This window comes from Haliotis asinina, chromosome 3 (genome assembly GCF_037392515.1).
Source record: "Haliotis asinina isolate JCU_RB_2024 chromosome 3, JCU_Hal_asi_v2, whole genome shotgun sequence".
Classification (NCBI taxonomy): Eukaryota; Metazoa; Mollusca; class Gastropoda; order Lepetellida; family Haliotidae; genus Haliotis; species Haliotis asinina.
Window position 1 is genome coordinate 36,277,786 of NC_090282.1, and position 21,225 is coordinate 36,299,010.

At 38.6% G+C, this 21,225-nt stretch overlaps 2 protein-coding genes across 3 annotated transcripts in view; one reads left to right on the forward strand and one right to left on the reverse strand.

Annotated features, from left to right (window-relative positions):
- The window catches only part of LOC137277898 (WD repeat-containing protein 35-like), a 29,800-nt gene extending 10,939 nt beyond the window's left edge, over positions 1 to 18,861 (reverse strand). Inside the window, exons 1-17 of one of the 2 annotated variants that reach the window (XM_067809891.1) lie at positions 18,737 to 18,861; positions 18,133 to 18,250; positions 17,684 to 17,758; positions 16,378 to 16,470; positions 15,974 to 16,075; positions 15,429 to 15,508; positions 14,131 to 14,211; positions 12,706 to 12,871; positions 12,207 to 12,352; positions 11,448 to 11,573; positions 10,775 to 10,867; positions 10,375 to 10,467; positions 9,953 to 10,149; positions 8,606 to 8,678; positions 7,521 to 7,541; positions 3,154 to 3,207; positions 1,856 to 1,965 (exon numbers count right to left, since the gene is read on the reverse strand). In XM_067809891.1, the coding sequence (XP_067665992.1) occupies positions 1,856 to 1,965; positions 3,154 to 3,207; positions 7,521 to 7,541; positions 8,606 to 8,678; positions 9,953 to 10,149; positions 10,375 to 10,467; positions 10,775 to 10,867; positions 11,448 to 11,573; positions 12,207 to 12,352; positions 12,706 to 12,871; positions 14,131 to 14,211; positions 15,429 to 15,508; positions 15,974 to 16,075; positions 16,378 to 16,470; positions 17,684 to 17,758; positions 18,133 to 18,250; positions 18,737 to 18,760 (1,652 nt within the window). In that variant the 5' untranslated portion in view covers positions 18,761 to 18,861. The remainder of the gene's footprint in view (positions 1 to 1,855; positions 1,966 to 3,153; positions 3,208 to 7,520; positions 7,542 to 8,605; positions 8,679 to 9,952; positions 10,150 to 10,374; positions 10,468 to 10,774; positions 10,868 to 11,447; positions 11,574 to 12,206; positions 12,353 to 12,705; positions 12,872 to 14,130; positions 14,212 to 15,428; positions 15,509 to 15,973; positions 16,076 to 16,377; positions 16,471 to 17,683; positions 17,759 to 18,132; positions 18,251 to 18,736) is intronic. The other variant, XM_067809892.1, reaches the window with a different exon arrangement.
- Positions 18,862 to 18,874: 13 nt separating this feature from the next.
- Positions 18,875 to 20,720, forward strand: LOC137277899 (large ribosomal subunit protein eL30-like). Its single transcript, XM_067809893.1, has 5 exons — positions 18,875 to 18,937; positions 19,065 to 19,118; positions 19,440 to 19,585; positions 20,328 to 20,458; positions 20,636 to 20,720. Exons 2-5 carry the CDS (start codon positions 19,098 to 19,100, stop codon positions 20,686 to 20,688), a joined length of 351 nt encoding a protein of 116 aa, XP_067665994.1. The 5' UTR covers positions 18,875 to 18,937; positions 19,065 to 19,097; the 3' UTR covers positions 20,689 to 20,720.
- The last annotated feature ends 505 nt before the right edge of the window (positions 20,721 to 21,225 follow it).

A 21,225-nucleotide genomic window follows, 5' to 3' on the forward strand; every position in this document is an offset into this window, starting at 1 on the left:
GTGACACATAATCCAAATGGTAAGTTGTTCCAAAAGTGTTATTTTTAGGACTTAGGGTATATTGGTCATCCAGACTAATGTACATGTATTTCCCTTTTGTGAAGATAAATAAAGAAAATTGTATATTTTAGTTTGTGCAGCAACTAGACCTCATGTCATGTATAATGCATTCTATTTGCGTCTTTGTCCATGTATTCTATGTTTTAGCTGTGCAACAACCAGATGCAGTTCTACTATAATTCATTCCATGTTCATCTATGTTTCGTCTTTAGTTTTGTACTCCCCGGTACCAGAAATATGTCACTACATCTATATATACACCACTTTACCAGGTGATCACCCTCTTACTCCGTCTCGCCATTGTTTTTATCATTCCACCATCCGTCCCCTCCGCATCCTTCAGTCATAGGTAGTACTCATATAGTTACTGCCTTTCCACCAATCCCATTCTAGTAATACCTACCTGTACATACAGGTCATACATACCTACACGCTGACCTCGCCTCAGCTGCCATACGGGTCATACCACCTACGCACTGGAAATTACACCAGCTGCCATACAGGTCAAACGTACCTACGCGCTGGCCTTACACCAGCTGCCATACGGGTAATACATACCTCCGCGCTGGCCTTACACCAGCTGCCATACGGGTAATACATACCTCCGCGCTGGCCTTACACCAGCTGCCATACAGGTCTAATCTCCTATGCGCTGGCTTTCTACCAGTTGCCATATGTATCACTGCCTGCCCACGGGCCTTGCACACCTGACCTACAGGTTCTCACAACGCCAATGGTTCTCCATCAGTCCATGCTGGCTCCATACCTAACACCCACTGCCTATCCAGGTAACATACTTATCTAGCATAGTATCTATTATATTTGTCATACCTTGTATTGGTCTATACCAATTTCAATACAGATAACGGTACCTCCATTAAGCAACGTTTCCGTCCAACTTTGGGCCAGCTTGGGTATTCAGCCATTTCCCTTAGGAACCGGCTAAGCCCCCAAGGCAGCTTCACTATCGTGTCCAGGTTTAACAACCAGGACACCCACTACACTCCACAGGTTTTTAACACAGTATAGCCAAGTTAGCCCCCAATGTATATCCTCATATATATGTGCCAAAAATAATAAAAGTCTACTTTACTGGCTTTTTTGTTGTTGTTGCACAAACCCACAAAGCTATTGGCAACATAGCTTCTATGTGATGCAAGAAATATGACACTACTTCTACCTATCTATTCCAGCCACTGTGTGAAATAGCCACTACCCTGCTAGCCTGTGGCTAGTAAAAATCCAGTCAGGCCAGTAAATCTCTGGTCACTGGCCCCACTGGCTTCTGAATTTTCATGGGGTCATTTTGGAAATTTATCATGGTCTCCATCTTGTTAAGTTATAACTGTGCACTTGAAATCATGCAAGATTATGGCCTGATAAAAATGTTCATCATATTAGCTGCTCAATAATGAAAACTGTGTCATGTGGACAATATTATTGTATTATATATACTTGCAATCTTTTGTTTAGTTTTCTACATTCAAATTTCGGTCTAGTGAATTATTATGTGGGCTTGTAACTTTCAGGCATAGTTGGCCCGACTTGCTGGCATAGTTTGGTAACTATTTCACACACTGATTCCAGCTACATGATAGATACCTTCAAATCACTTAGTCTGGATCACAAAAACCAGTGATTGCTGTTATGAGCAATCATCCACAATGTTAGTACATTATCAACCAAGTCACTGAGTCTGCCTCTGATCCATAAAGTTGACTCCCATGAAAAGTATATTCTGCTGCTGATATGTTCCAAATCAGAATCACCCAGGGCATGCCACGAATCTACTAACCTGGAGGTGCAGTTGAGGGCCAGCTGGTGGGGTCTGCAGTTCAAAGCGTACTTGTGTGTGAGTGCCAGCATCGGCATGGAGTAGCGGTTCAGTGTTCCAGATTCCCTCCCCTGGCAAGACAAACTTCAAGGTGACAAACCTGCAGCTGCATCTCAAACACGCAGTATCAAATTTGTAAACAATTACAGATATATTTCTTGTATCTGACAAGTAATGTTAATTATTTTCTTATTATATGAGTCCATGCCTGGGCATTCTTCAAGCCATATGATCAGTCTCAGTCACACATGGAGCCATATTATGACTACAAAACTTCCCTTAAACAAAACACTCTCTCAACAACCAGTTTCCTAATTGCATATCAAAAGTCACTATGGTCTTTAATTTCATTGGTTGAAAAACATGACTGAATGGTATTTGATTCCCTGACTAAAGATTTAAGAACAAGGTGACGTTTGGTTTACAATATTGCACAGTCAGCAGCAGTGACATCATTTAAATGGTTGACATCATTGCTATTGATTCCAAATGAATTCCTGTGATTTAAATGCTAAATAACACCCAGCAAATGGCCATCAAATAATGTTTATCTCCTAATTGAAACTTTGTTCACTGCTCTCCATGCATAATGACTCTCGCTCCACTTTTCAGTCAGTTAAATTTGGACCCCTGCTTCATATTCCAAGATGTAACTAGAGTGTGGCGTGAACCCAGACCCATACTCAAGAGCCCCACTTCACACAGCACATGATAAAGCATGTGAGTTACAAATGTCAAAACACTAGGATCACTTTGTATAACAAGACCCCAAGTCTTAATCATCACCACTTGGGATGAGTGAGTGAGTTTAGTTTTACCCCACTTTTAGCCATGGTCCAGCAACATCATGGCAGAGGACACCAGAGAAGGGCTTCACACATACCCATATGGGCAATAGAACATAGGTTTTCAGCGTGATGAGTAAACATCTTAACCACTAGACTAACCCACCAACCTCTAACTGGGATGAAATATAGGTTACAAACTATTACCGCAGATAAACCAATCTCATAGATAAGCCAACCCCCTATCTTGACCCTTAGATAAGTATCAAAGTGGTACATTTCATACAAATGACCCCTGTGATTGGATCCTTGTCATAGTACTTCAAAATCACAAAAGAATCTTTCCTCTCATGCATCTCAGGCACAATCATGTTAAATATGTATAGAAATAACCCTGCAACTATTTACATTGATATTTTTCAAATCCTAAATTACTGATAAACACAGGATAGTATTACCACAGTTAGTACTCACAACAAACAAGGTTTTGTCTGAGGCACAAATACAGCAGACTGGATCCTCCGTACCCTGGAACATTAAAACCATGTCACATTACTTCATACAAGGCTGGACCTCTTCATACTTACCTACATCAATCAATGAAGGTAATGCTCCTATAAGAGCCTCAAATATATTATGTTACTGTTTAGACAGTTACAGTGAAATTATTCAAACAGTTAAAATTTTACTTTGCAATATTTCAACCATATTGTGACGTTAGAAAGAAATACATTAAGATCAAATATTAACTATTACTCCAAGGTTTGAGTAAGGTTCTTACTGTTACCAGTAATTAAAACTATCAGAATCTGAAAGCAACTGCCTCATTACATTAATGTCATGCAGGCAACCAGAAAGCAGTACTCTGGTCATAACTTGTACATGCATATGGTATGCTTATCACATTCTGACTGGCAGGACACAAAACATTCCTGACTGCAACTTTTAGATCGTTAATCCTTGAGTGGGCGTTTTTTTTTAGGGGTGACTATTGAGGATGAAGCAACTATTGTGCTGGCAAGAGTCCACTGCAACATAGTATTGCAATAACAATAGTCTATTGCCACCAACTATTGCAATACTATTTGATGTCATTTCTCAAATGAATGTAGAGTTTATGTAAAACAAATACAAGTTTCAATCTCTTTCAATCACTGACAAGAAACCTGAAATCCAGATCAACTAAAGTGCTAAAACATAAACTCGACAAAACTGCAAGTCTGTACCAAACATTCTGCATTTTGCCCTTTGCATTTATCAACGTAAGTCAATTATTAAACTATTGACAGACATACTATAAGTGAATTGGTAGTTTTTCATTTCTACCATGCATTAATTGCTACAGTGTTTCCCACGACACAAAAAAACTGCATATTTGACTCCCAAAAACATGTCCATGACTCCCTCTTATGCAGGGATGGCAACAGGTGAAAGTGGTTTCAGCTGGGGTCGGGGGGCTGCCAAAATGTATCTAAAGAGGCTACAGTGAAATTTCGAAACTTGATACATGAGACACAGATGTGGGTACATGGCGTTGATAAGCAGAACCTTACCACCTAAATAGTTTCTCTCTGAACTTTTACATATTTCAAGATCGAATGATTTGTACTGAAATCTGAAGATTTCCACGGAATTTCAAAAAATTACCCTGCTCATGACACAAGGAAATCATGATGATTCCTAACATTTTACGCCAAAAGCAGACACAGATAAAAAAGTTGACTCCCAAAATCACGTTCATGACTGCCACTCATGACACCAGGAGTCACAAGGACTGGTGAATTTTTGTGCCTATGGGAAACACTGTATCAGAGACTGAGAATTTGCAATTCATTAACAGTTTGATACATCGTTACAGCCCTAGAGTTTTATACTGCTTCAACATTATTCGAGATATATCACAGTGTATCCAGATATATCACAGTGTATCCAGATATATTCCAATGTATCCAGTCACAGGCAAACTGTAGTGCAAATGGGGTTGCGCAGCATAGAGAATATGACAAGTCTTGTTATATGAGAGCGAAGAGAGCAAAGGTTGGCAGCACACTACCTTATCTTTGGATCGAAAAATATTTTTCATGTCAAAATAAAATATTGCCACAGTGAAAGCATTCTCTTCTCACAGTGGTTACTTGTCACATCTTCCTATGTAACCTCTGTTTTAATACGACCCTTTCATGGTGCGAGTGTTCAAGACTCATGATTGGAGGCAATCAGATTTAGTAGTGCAATCAGCGACCTTGTTTCAAAAGTGATCGTTCGAAAGATCTCGGTAATTTCCGGATGCATTGTGAAAACTAGATCCTCTTCCCGAGTGTGATACTCAAATGTTTCTTCGAGACAGAACTCAGTCATGTCATTTTTGTTTCTCCACATTGCTTGCATTTGTCAAGTTGAACTAACTCGATGTAACATGTGCTCTGATTGGACAGAAAAAAAGGGAGATAAATCTTTTGCCATTTTTTGTCACTAGGGAATTTTATGAGAACCGAGAAGTATGGCCATATTAGAACAGAGGTTCGTAGGAAGATATGACAAGTAACCTCTGTGGGAAGAGAATGTGGTGAAAGGTACACTCCCATTTCCTCACTTGGCTGTGCTCTTAGATTTCCTACCCTATGTTCCTACTCACTTGAAATATGCTTTATTCAACCTTTTAAGCACAGCTCGTGGTATTCAGATCATTATTCGCCTCCATTACCCTTACCAGTTTCCGGTTGAACAGAGTGACAGAACAAGAATAAGCAGAAATTGAAAAGAAATATCATATAGCCTAATTTGATCATGAACCCATTGGAGTTTATTCGTCTTATATCTTCTTGCTATTGTTAGAATTTTCATAACATTTATTCTAAAAAGAAAACCACTTCTAGTGTAATGGGGGAATGAAGCAGGGGAGGTAACTGTAAGGATTCCATATGGAATAATACCCTCCTGTTCCTTCACTCAGTTGAACCGGAAGCTGGATTTGGGAATGGAGGCAAAGAACAGTCTGATCTGCCACGAGATGCGCTTAAAATGTTTAATTAAAAATATTTCAAGTGAGTAGTTCAAGATGGGGTTGGAAATGTGAGAGCACAACCCAGTGAAGTAATGGGCCACCTTTGATGGTGGCGATATTTATTTTTGACATGAAAAATATTTTTCGAACCAAAACGAGGAAAGTACATTGCCAACCTTTGCTCACTTTGCTCGCATGTAAGAGGACTGGTCATTTTCTCTATGCTGCGCAACCCATTTGGGCTACAGTTTACTTGTGATCCAGCTGTATCACAATGCATGCAGTTATATAACAGTGTATCCAGATATATAACAGTGTAACCAGATATATCACAGTGCATACAGATATATGACTGTGTATCCAGATATATCACAGTGTATCCAGATATATCACAGTGTATCTTGATATGTCACAGTGTGTCATCTTAACGTGGAAGGAAAATCCAAAGTAATGCTGGTCTCAGATGTAGAAGCATTCTTTAAACACAAGGTATAAATCTAGCTACAGAATCACTTTGAATCTGGATTAAAATCCCAAATCATTGGCTTCTGATAAGGGATGCAACTCTGCAGAGTGATTTACTGTGCTGCAGATGACTGGGCCATCAAATGGCACCAATCCCTAATTTTTCATTAAAGGTCTTGTAGTCACATATGAGTCATTTCACTGTGTTATTCACTGCCTTTTTATCCCAACAGTCAACCAGGAATAATTTGTTATCACTGTTCAGAGATAATGCTTTGTTTTATTGTGAGTTGGCTTTGTTTGTTTGTAGTTGCACTAAGAAATATTCCAGCTATAGTGGCTGTCTGTAAATAATTGACTCTTGACCATACAATCCATGATCGACAGCATCAGCATCAATCCATGCTACTGGGATACTGCAGTTTATTAGCCTGACCTCACGATCCCATTAGTTGCCAAAAATGTTCTAAATCAAAAACAGTCCGTAAAGGACAGTGACTCATCCTAGCTAGGCACATAAAGAACTGGCGTACTGCATAAGAAAAGGACAGGGCAGGATATTTATACAGAGCACATACCCATGCAACTAGTACATGCTCAACTGGCTAGGGTTTTTACCCCCTCGATCATTGGATATCATTATCAACTACACATCATATTATCAATGGATCCCTGGGAAGTCATACAAGTCTAACAGCCTCTAGGTGCACTAAGTTATAGCAACTCTCCCATCCTTAGAGGTACTCATCCACAGCTGGGACACATAGCCACAGTACTTTGTCAAAGTTTACTGCACACTGCTGAATCCACAACTAGGTGACTGCTCATATTCACTTGACCACTATCTGGTTATATACCAGTGTATCAGAGGATTTTTTTAAGCGCACAGGGTTGTGTACCATACACTAGGAGCAACATAATGTCAAATAACAGCAATTATATGTCACTGAAGGATTCTACTTAAACACATGCGTTACCAATTCAAGTGTAACCCTATTTCACTAAGATTCTTTCTATTTAATTAATGCATATGGATGTCAATACCAAATAAAAGCAACTAAGAATATGGCTACATCTGCATAGTCTATTTGCTAAAGGCTTAAAGCTAATTATTTCTTCATAACTGACCTGTAGAGATGGATTTTACAATGTTAAATGTTTGATAACTTATGCATATTACAAAAGAAAGCATACCAATACAATGAAAATGTGAAAAAAGTATTTGAAAGTGTTAAGAGCATGCCCTTTTTCTTGTTCCACCACATTAGCTGAAAATAAACGATTCTATGAGATGTGAAACTACTCTACCCAACAAGACAAAAACCACTAAGTCCACCAAACTAAAACAAAACAAAATGTATTAAGAGTGTACCTGGAGTTTTCCTTTCAGCATCTTAAGTGCAAATAAAAGACATGCTGTATTGAAGGCTAAGGCAACTATCACATGACTGAAAACTCACAAACATCACTGTCATAGCAAACGAAGTACCTTAAGAAAGTGGAGTGAAAGAATGACATTTTACACCATGGTCAACATGATTCTAGCACATTCCATGGTGACTTGTAAACTGTGATTCACAAACAAAATAGAACCTCAGCTGAACAGGTTAAATTTCAGTTGACTGTTTTAAATTTAGCATTGTTTTAAGCCATTTTCTGCAATATTCCGGCAATCTATGGTCTAGGTACTCAGAAATGGGTGAATTATATTGTACACTAAAGAGGAATTGAACCTGTGTCATCAGCAAGCTAAGTCAACACGCTATCCACTAGGCTACCCTACTGCCCCTGTTATTAAAAAGACATTTGAGCTAATGTATCAAATAACCATACCAGGGCCCACTTGCACAAAGCAATCTTAGCGCTACAATGATTATAACTCCCATTCTCCAACATAGGCTTAAGGTAGTTGTAGCGCTAAGATCGCTTTGTGCAAGTGGACCCTGATATTTAACATGACATGTTGTTTCACAACAAAAGTGAATCTGAGTTAACACATATCATTCCCACGTTGGTGAAATTATCGTAATCCATGATAAACAGCAGTATGTTATAAGACAAAATATTAGGGATAACTTCTTTATCCCATACACGTTTCTAGGTTTTTCCTTGCTCCTTCATCAGATGAATGCCGAATGCTAGGCAGGATGGCTACCTGTGCTACCTTAGATGGTCTAAGAAGTTTTACCACAGGACTCATGTAGTCAATGTAATCAAGCCTGAGCAGTTGCCAAGAATACAGTACATTCATACAGTATCAAGTGATAAATGCTCTGATGAACACTGTTTGAGTTTGGTTTTACACTGATTTTAGCAACATTCCAGCAATATTGCAGAGGGGGACACCAAAAATGGACTTCACACATTGTACCCATGAGTGGAATCGAACCTGGGTCTTCAAGCCTTTCCCAACAATCCCGAAAGAATCAGACACATGAATATATGATTGTGACTCACAGTGAAAGCCTTGCTGAAATCCACATCTTCTTGTGGAGCTGTTCCCGATGGCATATCATCAATGTGGTACAATCTGAAATTGATAGGATGTGTTAACAACTAAGATTCACAACACACTTAAAACTTAAAAAAATACTTGTCAAAACGAAGATCGGCAGTTTTTGTGCTATTGTGGATTTTCTTGGCAATTAGTAACATCATCTTGTTGACAAGAGAGTAACATGATGAACACTTAACAAGTGCATGGAAACAAATTAACAATAAAAGAACAACAGTTTATTCTCCTAGATATGTAACTATGGTAACAACTTTAAGTGTGACATGTCCCATATGAAATAATATGGCATGAGAGAAAAGAGCAGGGTGTCTTTACACTGATCTGAGACCTACACCAACCCCTAAAACTGACATTACATTATGACTGACTGATCTTACCCAAATCAGTCACAAAGTGTAAGTTGATCATGACAAATACCTAAAATCAATCGTAGAGAAACCAAAATGGTGACTTTCATCAAGCTATGTGAAGAGGAGTGAGCTTGTACTTATAGACCAACAACAAATTCTAGAAACATTATCACTTGATGTGTTTGTTTCAAGGTACAGGATGCCTGGGCACTCCTTGTTTATGGTGATCAACAAAGTTCAGCCATGTGTTATGCCAGATATCCTGTGTTCAGTTGAAACCAAGATGCTCACTACCCTAAGACTTTGCTCAAGGTATCTTGGTTTAAAAACTTCTTCCATTGTCAGATAGACTAATCAAAGGGAGATGACATGTGCCTTGCATTTTTCTATCACTTGCACAAAGGAGTGTCAATTTTTAAGATCGAGACCGACTATTATTGGCCTAAGATCTTCACCAAGGTGCTTGACACTGAAATTCACAAGCATGGACAAACCAACATTTATAATCTAGATGACATAGGGGAAAGAAGAGATGCTTCTCAGATGGGTTAACTACTTGTGCCTTTTAAATAAGAAACTACTGATAATACTGGCACTAGTTAGAGAGCTGGGTTTCACACTGATTTTAGCAATATTCCAGCAATATCACAGTGGGGGACACCCGAAATAGACTTATCACAGTGTATCCACATGGAGAACAAAACCCTGGTGTTAGGCATGACGACAAATGTTTTAAGCACTAGGCTACCCCATAATCCCCAAAGCTGGTACTAAATACTAGCATGGAATATGACTTCACATAGTTGTTGATATTTTTCAACACAGTTTTAAATACATTCCAATCCATCCATGTGCCACATGTTTGGTGTAACGAGCAATCATCTTCATACTTGGTATCTCTACAAGCAGCTGTCTACGATATTGTTATTGTATACTCACCTCTCTGAACCAGCCTTCCTCTTGGTTGCCATCTCCAGGGTGGCCAGTTTCTTGGGGTTCTTGAACTGCCATGTATAGAAGGCCTCCTTTGATGCCGTGATGATGTGAGTCTTGGTCATTGTCAGGTACATGGGGTCCATCTCAATGTACTTGGAGTCCAGAGGGGTGCCGATAGAGTTGCACAGAACCAACACGTACTGGGGGAGAAGTGAGCTGACAGTTGATCTACTTCTTAATAACTCAAAATAATTCGCATCTTTTTTGTCAGAGAACCATCATGAAACACAAATGTAGTCTTTAAGAAGTGGAGATAAGTAAAGATTATGTCCCTTTGTGAGCACAAAACATATTTCTGAACATTAGAAATCATATCAAACAATAAAACAATCTTCATTGCAATACATTAATACCAGTCTACATACCTGGCCTGCTATCTCATCAGCTTTAGTTGCCAAGCAACAGTAATCTCCACAGGCTGTCACAGCAATGAGATTTTTCACATACTTCACATATTTCTGAAAACACAGGTCACAATCAAACCACATACTCTTGATTAAACCTTTACAGGTCACAACCCTCTATCATTAATCAAGCAGTTAAGTCATGAAGTAAGTTAGACATTTGTACAGGGGGGTCGAGTTTGTTTTCAAGGTCATGACTGAGTGAGCATTGTTTTACATCACTGTCGGCAATATTCCAGCAATATGTAGCAACAGTCGAGTCTAGACCAGACATCCAGCAATCAACAGCACCAAGGGGAGAGACACAAAATACATTGTACTGAACATATTAAAAAAAGGAAGTTGTGGCTTTAGGTTTTACCTCATTGTTCTTTGTGTCCCAGAAAATGACACAGTGCTCTGGGCGGTCAGGCTTGGTGAAGGAGTACACGACAGTGTTGGAGCAATACCCCCACTGGAACACAAGTACAGCTCCATCAACAACACAAGTCACATGTTGGGATGAAGAATGTACAAAACCACAGCATATATGTGTTTAACACTCAAACATAACACTATAACCTAGTTGTGAATCATCTGTATGCAAATATGTATTGTATTAAACAAACAATAAGATGACAACACTGTAAGCAATAACCAAATGGAACCTTTTCAGTTTGAGCATCATGTTTTTCAGATCTTAATTTACTAGCTGAATGCATGCATCTCCACTGAATAATGCACTAAAGCCAATGCAAATCAGACAATTATACTCACAGTGCAAAATACAGTTGTACCTAGCAGTGCAAAAGAGACAATTATACTCACAGTGCAAATCAGACAATTATACCTAACAGTACAAATTAGTACGATTCTAACTAACAGTGTAAACTGGATGATTCTTACTAACAGTGCAAACTGGATGATTCTAACTAACAGTGCAAATAGGACGATCATAACTATCAGTGTAAACTGGACGATTATAACTAATAGTGCAAAATGGACATGTTCTTAAAATCATGTCCTTAATGGGGGAAAAGAGCTGATTGAATGACCTTGTAGTCTGGTCTGATGTTGGCGAAGTAGATGAAGGAGTCAACAGCCAGAGCTATCCTCAAGCTGCCTCCCTCCCATGAACAGGCATACATCTGCTTGCCCGGAACCTTCAGCGTCCGCAGGTGCTGCAAATATCCAGTCATAGCTTATCATTTTGTTTCTGATTACAAGTAACAATATGTCAGTGAGTATGGTTTTTACATAGCTTACATTCCAGCAATATCACAGTGGGGACACCACAAATGGGCTTCAGACAAAGAAATGATATGCCACTACAAAGATTGGACAAGTGAGTGACTATGTTTGGTGACTACTTTTGTAACAGTATCACATAATTACACCGATTTCCATGGCATGTCAGCTCAATGTGAGCGGAAAACATGAAGTGGTGAGTGAGTTCAGTTTTATGCTGCTTTCAGCAATATTCCAGCAATGTCACAGCAGAGGACACCAGAAATGAGCTTCACACATTGTACCCATATGGGTCATCAAACCTGGGTGTTTGGCATGATGAACTCATGCTTTAACCAATAGAATACCCCACCACCACAAGAAAATCTGGATGTTTACTGGAGGTGACTTCACAATTCAATACAAAAATATGAATGTAAATTTGTTATGAAAATACAGCCTAACCAAAGTTTGAAAAAATTGAAAAGTGAAAACAATAAAAAAAACTACAGTAAACATGAAAAAGTACAACATCACGTATTATCACTCTATATTGATACAATGGTTTGTGAAGACATGTTATCTACCTCTCCAAATGGTGTGTAGAACTGGACAACATTGACTTCCTTATCCTGTCCCATTGCATGCTGGGAGCCAGCCACGGCCAGCACATTCCCCGAGTGGTTCCAGCCTATCTGGGCTACATGCATACCAGTGTCGATCAGGATGGGATCTGCAGCACAAAAACATTTTCAGCTATCCTTGGCCCAGGGGAAACCAATAAAAGACACATTGTAGGCTTATTACCATGAGTAATAGTAGTAAAGGATATTTTATCTAGCGCACATGTCCACACAACTAGTTGAAGGCGCTCACTTACACCATAGATTATCTTTGCAGTAGAAACAACTACAGGACATACCATCTTACACTGAAATGTACAAGTAAGCACTACAATTACCACTTGCAGTAACAAACATCATTCAGTGTATCTCTAGCTTCAGTTTCCATGATGTATTTGTTATTACTATTCAGTATTTAACCTACCATTTTTGATGTAACTGTGAGTGACTGATTTGTACTTACTTTCATCTACCTCATGTCTCATTATCTGACAACGGCCATTGTCAAAACAGAGTGCAAAACAAGGGCAGTTAGCCTCCATGTATCCATTGAGCCCATTATACCACTGCAGCCCAGCAATGTGGATAGCGCCAGTCACGTTAGACAGACAGTGTACCTGGAGCTTGGTCTGGAACAGTGACAGTGGGGGGATGTGGGACAGTTCATGGACGCAAATACAACCAATTACTTCAGGACAGTTTGATCCCTGGATGTGTCACACCAAAAGATGTTAAAATATGGTACTTGTTGTTCCCTGCCTAGTGCTGGGCAGTAATGATCGGTTCGAAGTCAGTATAATGTGTCTCAGTGGGGCATTCATGTTTAACTGTAGCCTGGTCTCTCAGTGAGCTAGCACTATAAAGCCAGCTGAAGTCTAGGCTTGTACAAGCAGCCACACACCTATATGCATGCACGTCGCCATTTAAGTAAAACATGTACGACATTAAACCACATTTCACTTCACCTCACCTTTTTATATATAATTTTTTCTCTAACACAGTTTCCAGGCAATCAATAGTATCTGAAATTATTTTATTATTATAGAATATTTATATAGCACACACATATCCATGCAACTATTGCTTGCTCAAGGTCCTGCTATTTGAAATGAAATGAGTTTCCCTGAAGAGATGTGAGAGTAACTCACTGACTGTTTTGAACAGCATTTCACTTACATTACAACATGTCATCTTGGTTAGTGAGGAGAATGCAAAGTTATGCAGGTTGTGCATAGAACTGCGTTAGTGAAACAAGCAAACGTTGGTGCTGACAAACCATAATCAGTGAGTGAGTTAGTTTAGTTTTACGCCGCACTCAGCAATATTCCAGCTATATGGCGGCAGTCTGTAAATAATTTAGTCTGGACCAGATAATCCAGTGATCAACAGCATGAGCATCAATCTGCGCAACTGGGAACCTATGACATGTGTCAACCAAGTCTGCTGACCAATCCTGTTAGTTGCCTCTTACAACAAGCATAGTCACAATTTATGGCACGCATGGGTTGCTGAAGGCCTCTTCTGACCTGGTCCTTCAAAGGTCTAAAACCATAACCAGAATGAACTGAGTCTCAAACACATGATCAAAAGTTTCTGTGCTTGAAACTACTGGGCCATCATTACAGTGAGTGAATTCAGTTCCAGCTATATGGCGACGATCTGTAAACAATTAAGTCTTGATCAGACAATCCAGTGATCAACAGCACAAGCATCAATCTATGCAACTGTGATGACATATGTCAACCAATTCAAAAAAGCCTGACCACCTGATCATGTTAGTCGCCTCTTGTGACAAGCATAAGTTACTGAAGATCAATTCTAATACTGCTAAGCCGGATGTTCCCAGGTCTCAACACTGCAATAGGAATGCCACAAACTAAACACTCACAATGAAGTTGCCAGTGTTGTCAAATATATGAACTTCTCCATTCAACATTCCAAATAAGATCTTCTTGCCATCAGGGGACCACTGAAACAAGAGCATATGTGAATGCAAATACAAAGCATTACGGTATGATAAATAATCAATGCTATACACTAGCCTGATAACTTGGTATCATGATCCACATGAAAAAATAGCCCCCAAGCAGTAACTACCATTAATCTCTATACACTTGTGCAATGTCAATATGGTCAGAAAGGGTCTGCACGTTTCTGTCAACATGTTGCAAATAATTTTCACTTCTTCATGATGAAAGGTACATTCTACTCCTACACAATAAGATCCATTACAAATTTAAACATGTATTATAATTGTATGTTTCAAGATCATTAAACATACATTGTTAACATATGTTAATGCTCAGCAAAGGCTTGCATGGAAAACTCAACTAAACACTGACAGTAATACTGCAAGTAGTATACACAATGGTTGTTTTGGCTCAGCCTACTAGTATATAATCCACTGCACCACGGAGGCTGTTTAGATTGCAGAAACAGCCCTATCAAACTAATGTACCTAAGATCTTGACTCTTTCAAAGCAGCATAAGGGTAAGTAAATGAGCTTAGTTTCATGTGTCTTTCAGAGATGCCAATTGAAGCCAAATAGTATTTTGGCCCAATACGTGTGCAAAAATTGGTATTTTTGACCAAAGTATTTAGTACTAACTTTTCCAAAGGGTTCTCTTATTAAAGAAAAATATTCTAAGTGCTTGTTAATAAGAGAGTACTCAACCAAATCAGTTTTAAGTATCCACATATAGCTTGATACTGGTTTTAATTTATTGTGTACGGTAAGTATAATATTTGATAATTTGATTTAATGTATTCTTTTTTAAAACTGCTATGATTTTACTGCTAACATAGTTGTGTATTTTCTGGGGTTTCTTTTTCGTAATGAATACAATAAAATCATATTTTTTGGCATCTCTGCATTTTTAGCAACATTCCAGCAATATCAAAGTATGAAACACCAGAAATGAGCTTCACACATTGAAACCATGTGGGGAATCGAACCTGGGCATGAGTGAACACTTTAACCACTAGGCTATCCCACTATCCCCAAAGCAGGATAAGAACATCACAATAAGGGTATATGTAATGAACAGTTTTAATATGATAACTGCTAAACTACAAAGTACATAGGGTGATCAAATTAACTGTAGATGTAAAACTGACAACAGGTCAACCCCAGCACTTGGATTGATGTGTCTCCATGGTGTAGTGTAACACAATGAGCACCTCACCTCAACGCATGCCAGCTGCAAACCTCTCAGTTCTTTCCCCCAGATGCGGTTCCCATCCACCGAACCAACAATCACAGCACCTGAAACAGACCACTGTCTTAACAGCACACTTTCTGAAGTGTATTCACAGAGTCTAATTCAACTTTGCAATTTGAAGTACTGAACTAATTTTCTAGCAGTCACTTGGACATCATTGAGTTAGAGATGAAATAAAATAGTTAAACATGTAAAAGGTGAGGGGTCGGTTTTATAGTTTGTCAACTTCACTGCATTGCTGTAACTTCCTGAAAACTTCGGTTGAATTCCACAAACAATGCAATGACATGCATTGGAGTCCTGGGTGGGATTGCCATTGTATTTGCATCAAGGCACACCTTAATTATTTAACATTAAACATCAGATAAATGACAAAGACAGAAGTTTCAGTTTCATGTTTAATTCCATGCCTTCCTTAAACCAAGTGAAGACATCTAATGATATAGGGATGATGATGATGATGATGATGATGATGATGGTGATGATGTCATCAACAACAATAGACTTACCATCTTCATAAACAATACAGATCTTTTGTCCATCAGCATTCCACTTCATTCCCCTGACTACAGACTTGTTCCGGTTGTTTATCATCTCCTCATACCAGGAACCTGCCAACATCAGCATCAAACTGAATGTTCACACAGCAATGTGACCACCACTACAACCAGGCTGCCTATTGACAAAGCAAGTAGGATGTACTTTAATCATTATCACCTACGATGAGATTATCAGACTTTGATGTGATTAGCCAAACAATCATCTCTTACTTGTTACGTTACTTTATTCTAGCTGCTGCCACTGTATAAAAGAAACCCATTATTTCGGACTTTTTTGGTAGGGTAAATAATAAATATGAATATATTCTTGAACAGATTGATGATACAGGGGACAGAGCAAAAAGGGCAGTTACCTTTGTAGAGCATCCATACAATGATGAGGCCATACTGGTCACTTGTGGTCAGCTTTTGGTAATGTTCATTCCATGTCACACACTGGACAGCACCTGTTATGAAATTGCAAACGCTGGATTTCAGATCGCCATCTAAACTACCTATACAGTTGCTGCTAAAAACTGAACTGCTGTGACATAAAGTCAGCATGCGCATGGGTTAAAGTTAATGTCTCATTCAGCAGTACCCCAAATATGTAAGGTATTGTTGATAATGGGAGTGAGGGAGTGAGCGGGGGTTGGTCATTAATTTTGAACACATATAAGAGGGGTGTCATTGATTTTGTACATGACATGCAGGGAAGGTCACTTACTTATTCAATTTTCTTCATTATTTTTAATTCTATTTTTATTTTTATTTGGGGGAGGTGCAGGGTGGGAGTGGCTTTCATGTTGTACATGCTACTCCATAGAAGCCATCAACCCCTCAAACCAGAAATTATGCATGGTCTCTAATTGTGTTTTAACTTGACCATGTTTGAGAAGAGCCTGAGGTGTTGTGGGTTTTGGATGTCTACCACTTTTGTGAAACCCACGGGCATTAGTATCTTGTTGACAACCTAGAAAAAAGTCAGGACAACACAGGACTCCAGCAAGGGAAGCAACTCTGCACAGAAGATAGTGGCCCCTCAGAGGACTAAGAGGCCATGATAAAAAAATAATGTCTCAAAAGATAAAAGTCTTTAGCAACCTATGCTTGCCACAAAAGGCAACTATGCTAGTCATAAGAGGTGACTAATGGGACTTGGGTAGTCAGGCTCACAGACATGCCATCGGTTCCCAATTGCACAGATTGATGCTCAAGTTGTTGGTCTCTGTGTGGTCTGGTCAAGGCTCAGTTATTTTACAGACCATAGCCAAATAGCTGGAACATATTTGCTCAGTGCAGCATAAAACCAAACTCACTCACTCACTTGCTCAAAAGATAAAAATTACCATGTCATCAAGCAATAAGTTTCTAGCAAATCACTGCAGGTATGTCAGTATGCCAAGAATTATTAAATACATTGTAGATCACCACAATGAGGATAAACAATTCCTTGTAGCAATGAAAAATCATTATTAGTGTGTGCATGCATGTGTGTGTTTTATTCGTGTCAGTGAATTCTTTTATTAATTCTTTAATAGGATGAGCCAGAGATTCATAATGAGAGTGATGATAACGACTAATTAATGTGTGTGTGTGTTCATAAATGCTTATCTCTTCATTGGTTAGATCTTGTTAGTCAAGCTGTATGTTTTAATACACTAATGAAGTTCTACATACCACTGTGTCCCTCAAGTGACTGGTTCATTGACAAATTGCTTGGAGCTGCCAAGCCTTTCACTTTCATGTCTTTCCCTAGATAAGAGAAAATAGTGATAACTCTAACAATCTAATATGCTGATGCGCATGGTCATGCAAGCTGTTAGTTCAAAGGAAAATTATATCCACAAAATGTTATTTACAAATATCATGATTTTGTGAACAAATACAAACAAGATGGATAAATGTGGTATTATAATAAAAATAGAATTATACTTTCTATTACTACATTATTCTCCTTATGACTTGCCAAAACAAATTCATGGGTTTACTGCTAAGTCTAACTGCTAAAGACTAAAGAGATAATTGTAAATTATGTCAAATATCATGATACATATACTGTAGAATAAGAATAATAATTTTTCAATAATTTGTTTAACGTTTAATATGAACAAATATTTAATATTTACCAGTTTGGGTTTCCAGTTTGAGCACCTTGAGGAGACCATCCTCACCACCACAAGCAATGTAGCCATGCTCCTTGTTCCATGACACACACCGCAGTCGGGTGTTGTTAGGAATAGCTATCTGTAAAAGACATTTAATCATGGGTGCTTATTCCTTGTGTAAATAAATAGTAGAAAACAAATGTGGCGTTGCAAGTCACACACTAACAAAGCCCTCAACTCAAAATACCCCAGTGAATAATGATATCCATTACTGATTTGAAACAATGTGCTCATGGAACGTCACAGCATCAAAAACAGCGATAAGAATCACTTTAGTCAATTCGGTGTGTGGATTTGCTGTGTGAAAGCGAAAACCTGCTGTTGCATTCGATCTTTTTTTAATTGTGTCTGTAACCGGTTGCAAAAGTATTCCGATGTTGAAAATAATTTGCAACCGAATAACTTCCAGTTTAAACACTGTTAGACAGAAGAGTAGGAAATGGAAATGTCAGTTGCCAAGAGAATCATGTTAGCTTCATTGGCAACGGATTCTGAACTCAAACAGAAATATCAATGCCAATAAGCATTTGTAGACATTACTAACTTTGCTGTATACAAAACTTACCTTTTTACTCAGATAAACAAACATATTGCTGATGATCAAGGATTATTTCTCCAAAGGCACAGAATGAATCAAACAGACTACACAGAAATGTTACAGTACGCCGCCATCATACTTCACAGGAATGTGAAGGGAGATCTCGCGAGAGTTGTGAAGAGCATTGTGGGTAAACGTCCTTTTAGCGCAAGGTGCTCGTCGAGGAAGGTAATGAAAGGGACTGGTCATACCTTAGAAAGCTTTTCGAGAGTCCGATGCTTCTATTTGAAACAGAATCCAAATAAAAGATGTACTTTTAAGCGAGTTTTCTTATTTTCACTGTCATTTTTTGCAGGGTTAGCCGACAGAGAGAAGTAAATCCGCGAAAATGGTTGCCCAAAAGAAATCGGTAAGCATGATGACCACGTGGTGTGTTTCACAACGCTATGTGGCGAGATGTCCGCAACTGTAGGTGTGTTAGTGATATTATTTTCGCCGGATAACCTTATGATTGCTTCATTTTAGTGGTTATGATACTTACCATAAAAATAAATTGACGTCTTCAGAAAAATAATACATTTGGTGTTTCTGGGGTGCGCTGACATCGACAGTTGCTAATTGAAGTTGTAGCAGGATCCGAGTGTCGATGGGGAAACGTAAGGACAACCATGTCAAATTTTTCTAACCCAATCCATGGTGTTAATTATGGATTTTATTTCATCAATGACAGAAAAAGAGTGCAGAGAACATCAATGCCCGCCTGGCCCTGGTGATGAAAAGTGGGAAATATGTGTTGGGCTACAAGCAAACTTTGAAAACTTTAAGAGGTGGGAAGGCCAAGCTGGTTATCATTGCCAACAACACTCCTCCTCTCAGGTAAGTGATCAAGGGCAGGTTTTACACTTCATAAAACTCAAATGCTTCAAGAATTCATGTGTTTGTACTTCCACTAATCATTATATATATTTTATGGACTGACTCATTTGGCAGGAAATGCTAAAAAAAATGTAAGTGCTTACTTTTTTTGAAAAAAAAACAAATCCTTATAGAGATGATGTTACAGTAAGAAAATAAAATTTAAATACCTAATTTTATAATAAATTAGTAGGTTTTGTATTTGACTTCGGAGCCTGGTTTGGCGAAGATGGAGTCACACCATATTAACTCTAGTCTTCTTTCTATCTGAAGTTTGCTCCCGTGTGTTGGGTGATCAGGTTTGTAAAACAAGAGACTAAACATGTCCTGGTGCATTTCACAGTTGATTCTGCGTTGGGCAAACTTTGTAAGTTAAACTGTTGAAAATGAAATGTTTGAAATGGAAATTTCATTAGAGAAATCAGGGTTCTTTTCAGATTGTTTTTAAGGGACGATGTTTGACCCAGTTTGAGAGAAACCATTGCTTGTCAGAAACAGCAAAGTGGAGTGTGTTATGTCATTCATGGGTTGTTGCACTTGGTTTGTTTGGTTAAAGCAGGTGTACAGTCGCTTACAAATTAGCAAAAAAAACAGTCTAACAAAACATATTTAGTACCTGTATTTTGCTGATAGTTCTAGATTTTCATGTACCTGATCTGCAAGATTGTTATTAAATATAATAATGGCAACGTTTCCTTTGTAGGAAAAGTGAGATCGAGTACTATGCCATGTTGGCAAAAACAGGCGTTCACCACTACTCTGGCAACAATATTGAGCTCGGAACTGCCTGTGGAAAGTACTTCAGAGTCTGCACCCTCAGTATCACAGATCCAGGTAGGATGATTTGGCATTGAATGGTTGACATGTTCTTTTTCATAGCGAATTTACTGCTGAAAGCAAGGTGACCTAACTATTTTGATTTGTTTCTTGATGCCAGTTGAAATGAAAAGTCTTTCTCATCATGGCTGTTGCTTCAAGGACATGACTTAAATGCATGTTTTTGTATTTCAGGTGATTCTGACATCATCAGAAGCATGCCAACAGAGCAGCAACAGGCTTCATAAATATGTAACATCTTAATAAAGGTTGAAGCAAATCTGAATGTTTTGTTGTAATTGGTTGAATTAGTGCTTACATACTTGTAAGTAACGCTTTTTTTACTTGTGTTAAGACTGTTTGGTAAGATGTATGGGTTTCTGCAAAGTCTTCATCTCACAAGAAGTCAACAATTCGTTTTCAGCAACCATTGCTCATTGTAATAGGCAACTGACAGGATCCGTTGTCAGTCACAAGATTTTTCCCAGGCTTGATTACTTAGGCTGTCATTGTTAATGGGAATTTGCAGAGTTGATCGGGAGCATGGTTTGCCAGAAAGATTGCAGGTCGGGGATCATGGGTTCAACCCTTTAGATCTGTTGGCATCGGTTGAGGGATGGCTATTTTCCATTGAGGTGTGGATTTCTGCAGCTCTATTTCAACTTAACTTATGCAGGGATGGCAATTTTCCACTAATTTTGTTTCAAAAGTACCCCTTTGATTTTTTGAAGAATCTGTCCCAAGTGTCATTTTAGTCCTAGGCCAAATGCTAGAAAAGTCCCTAT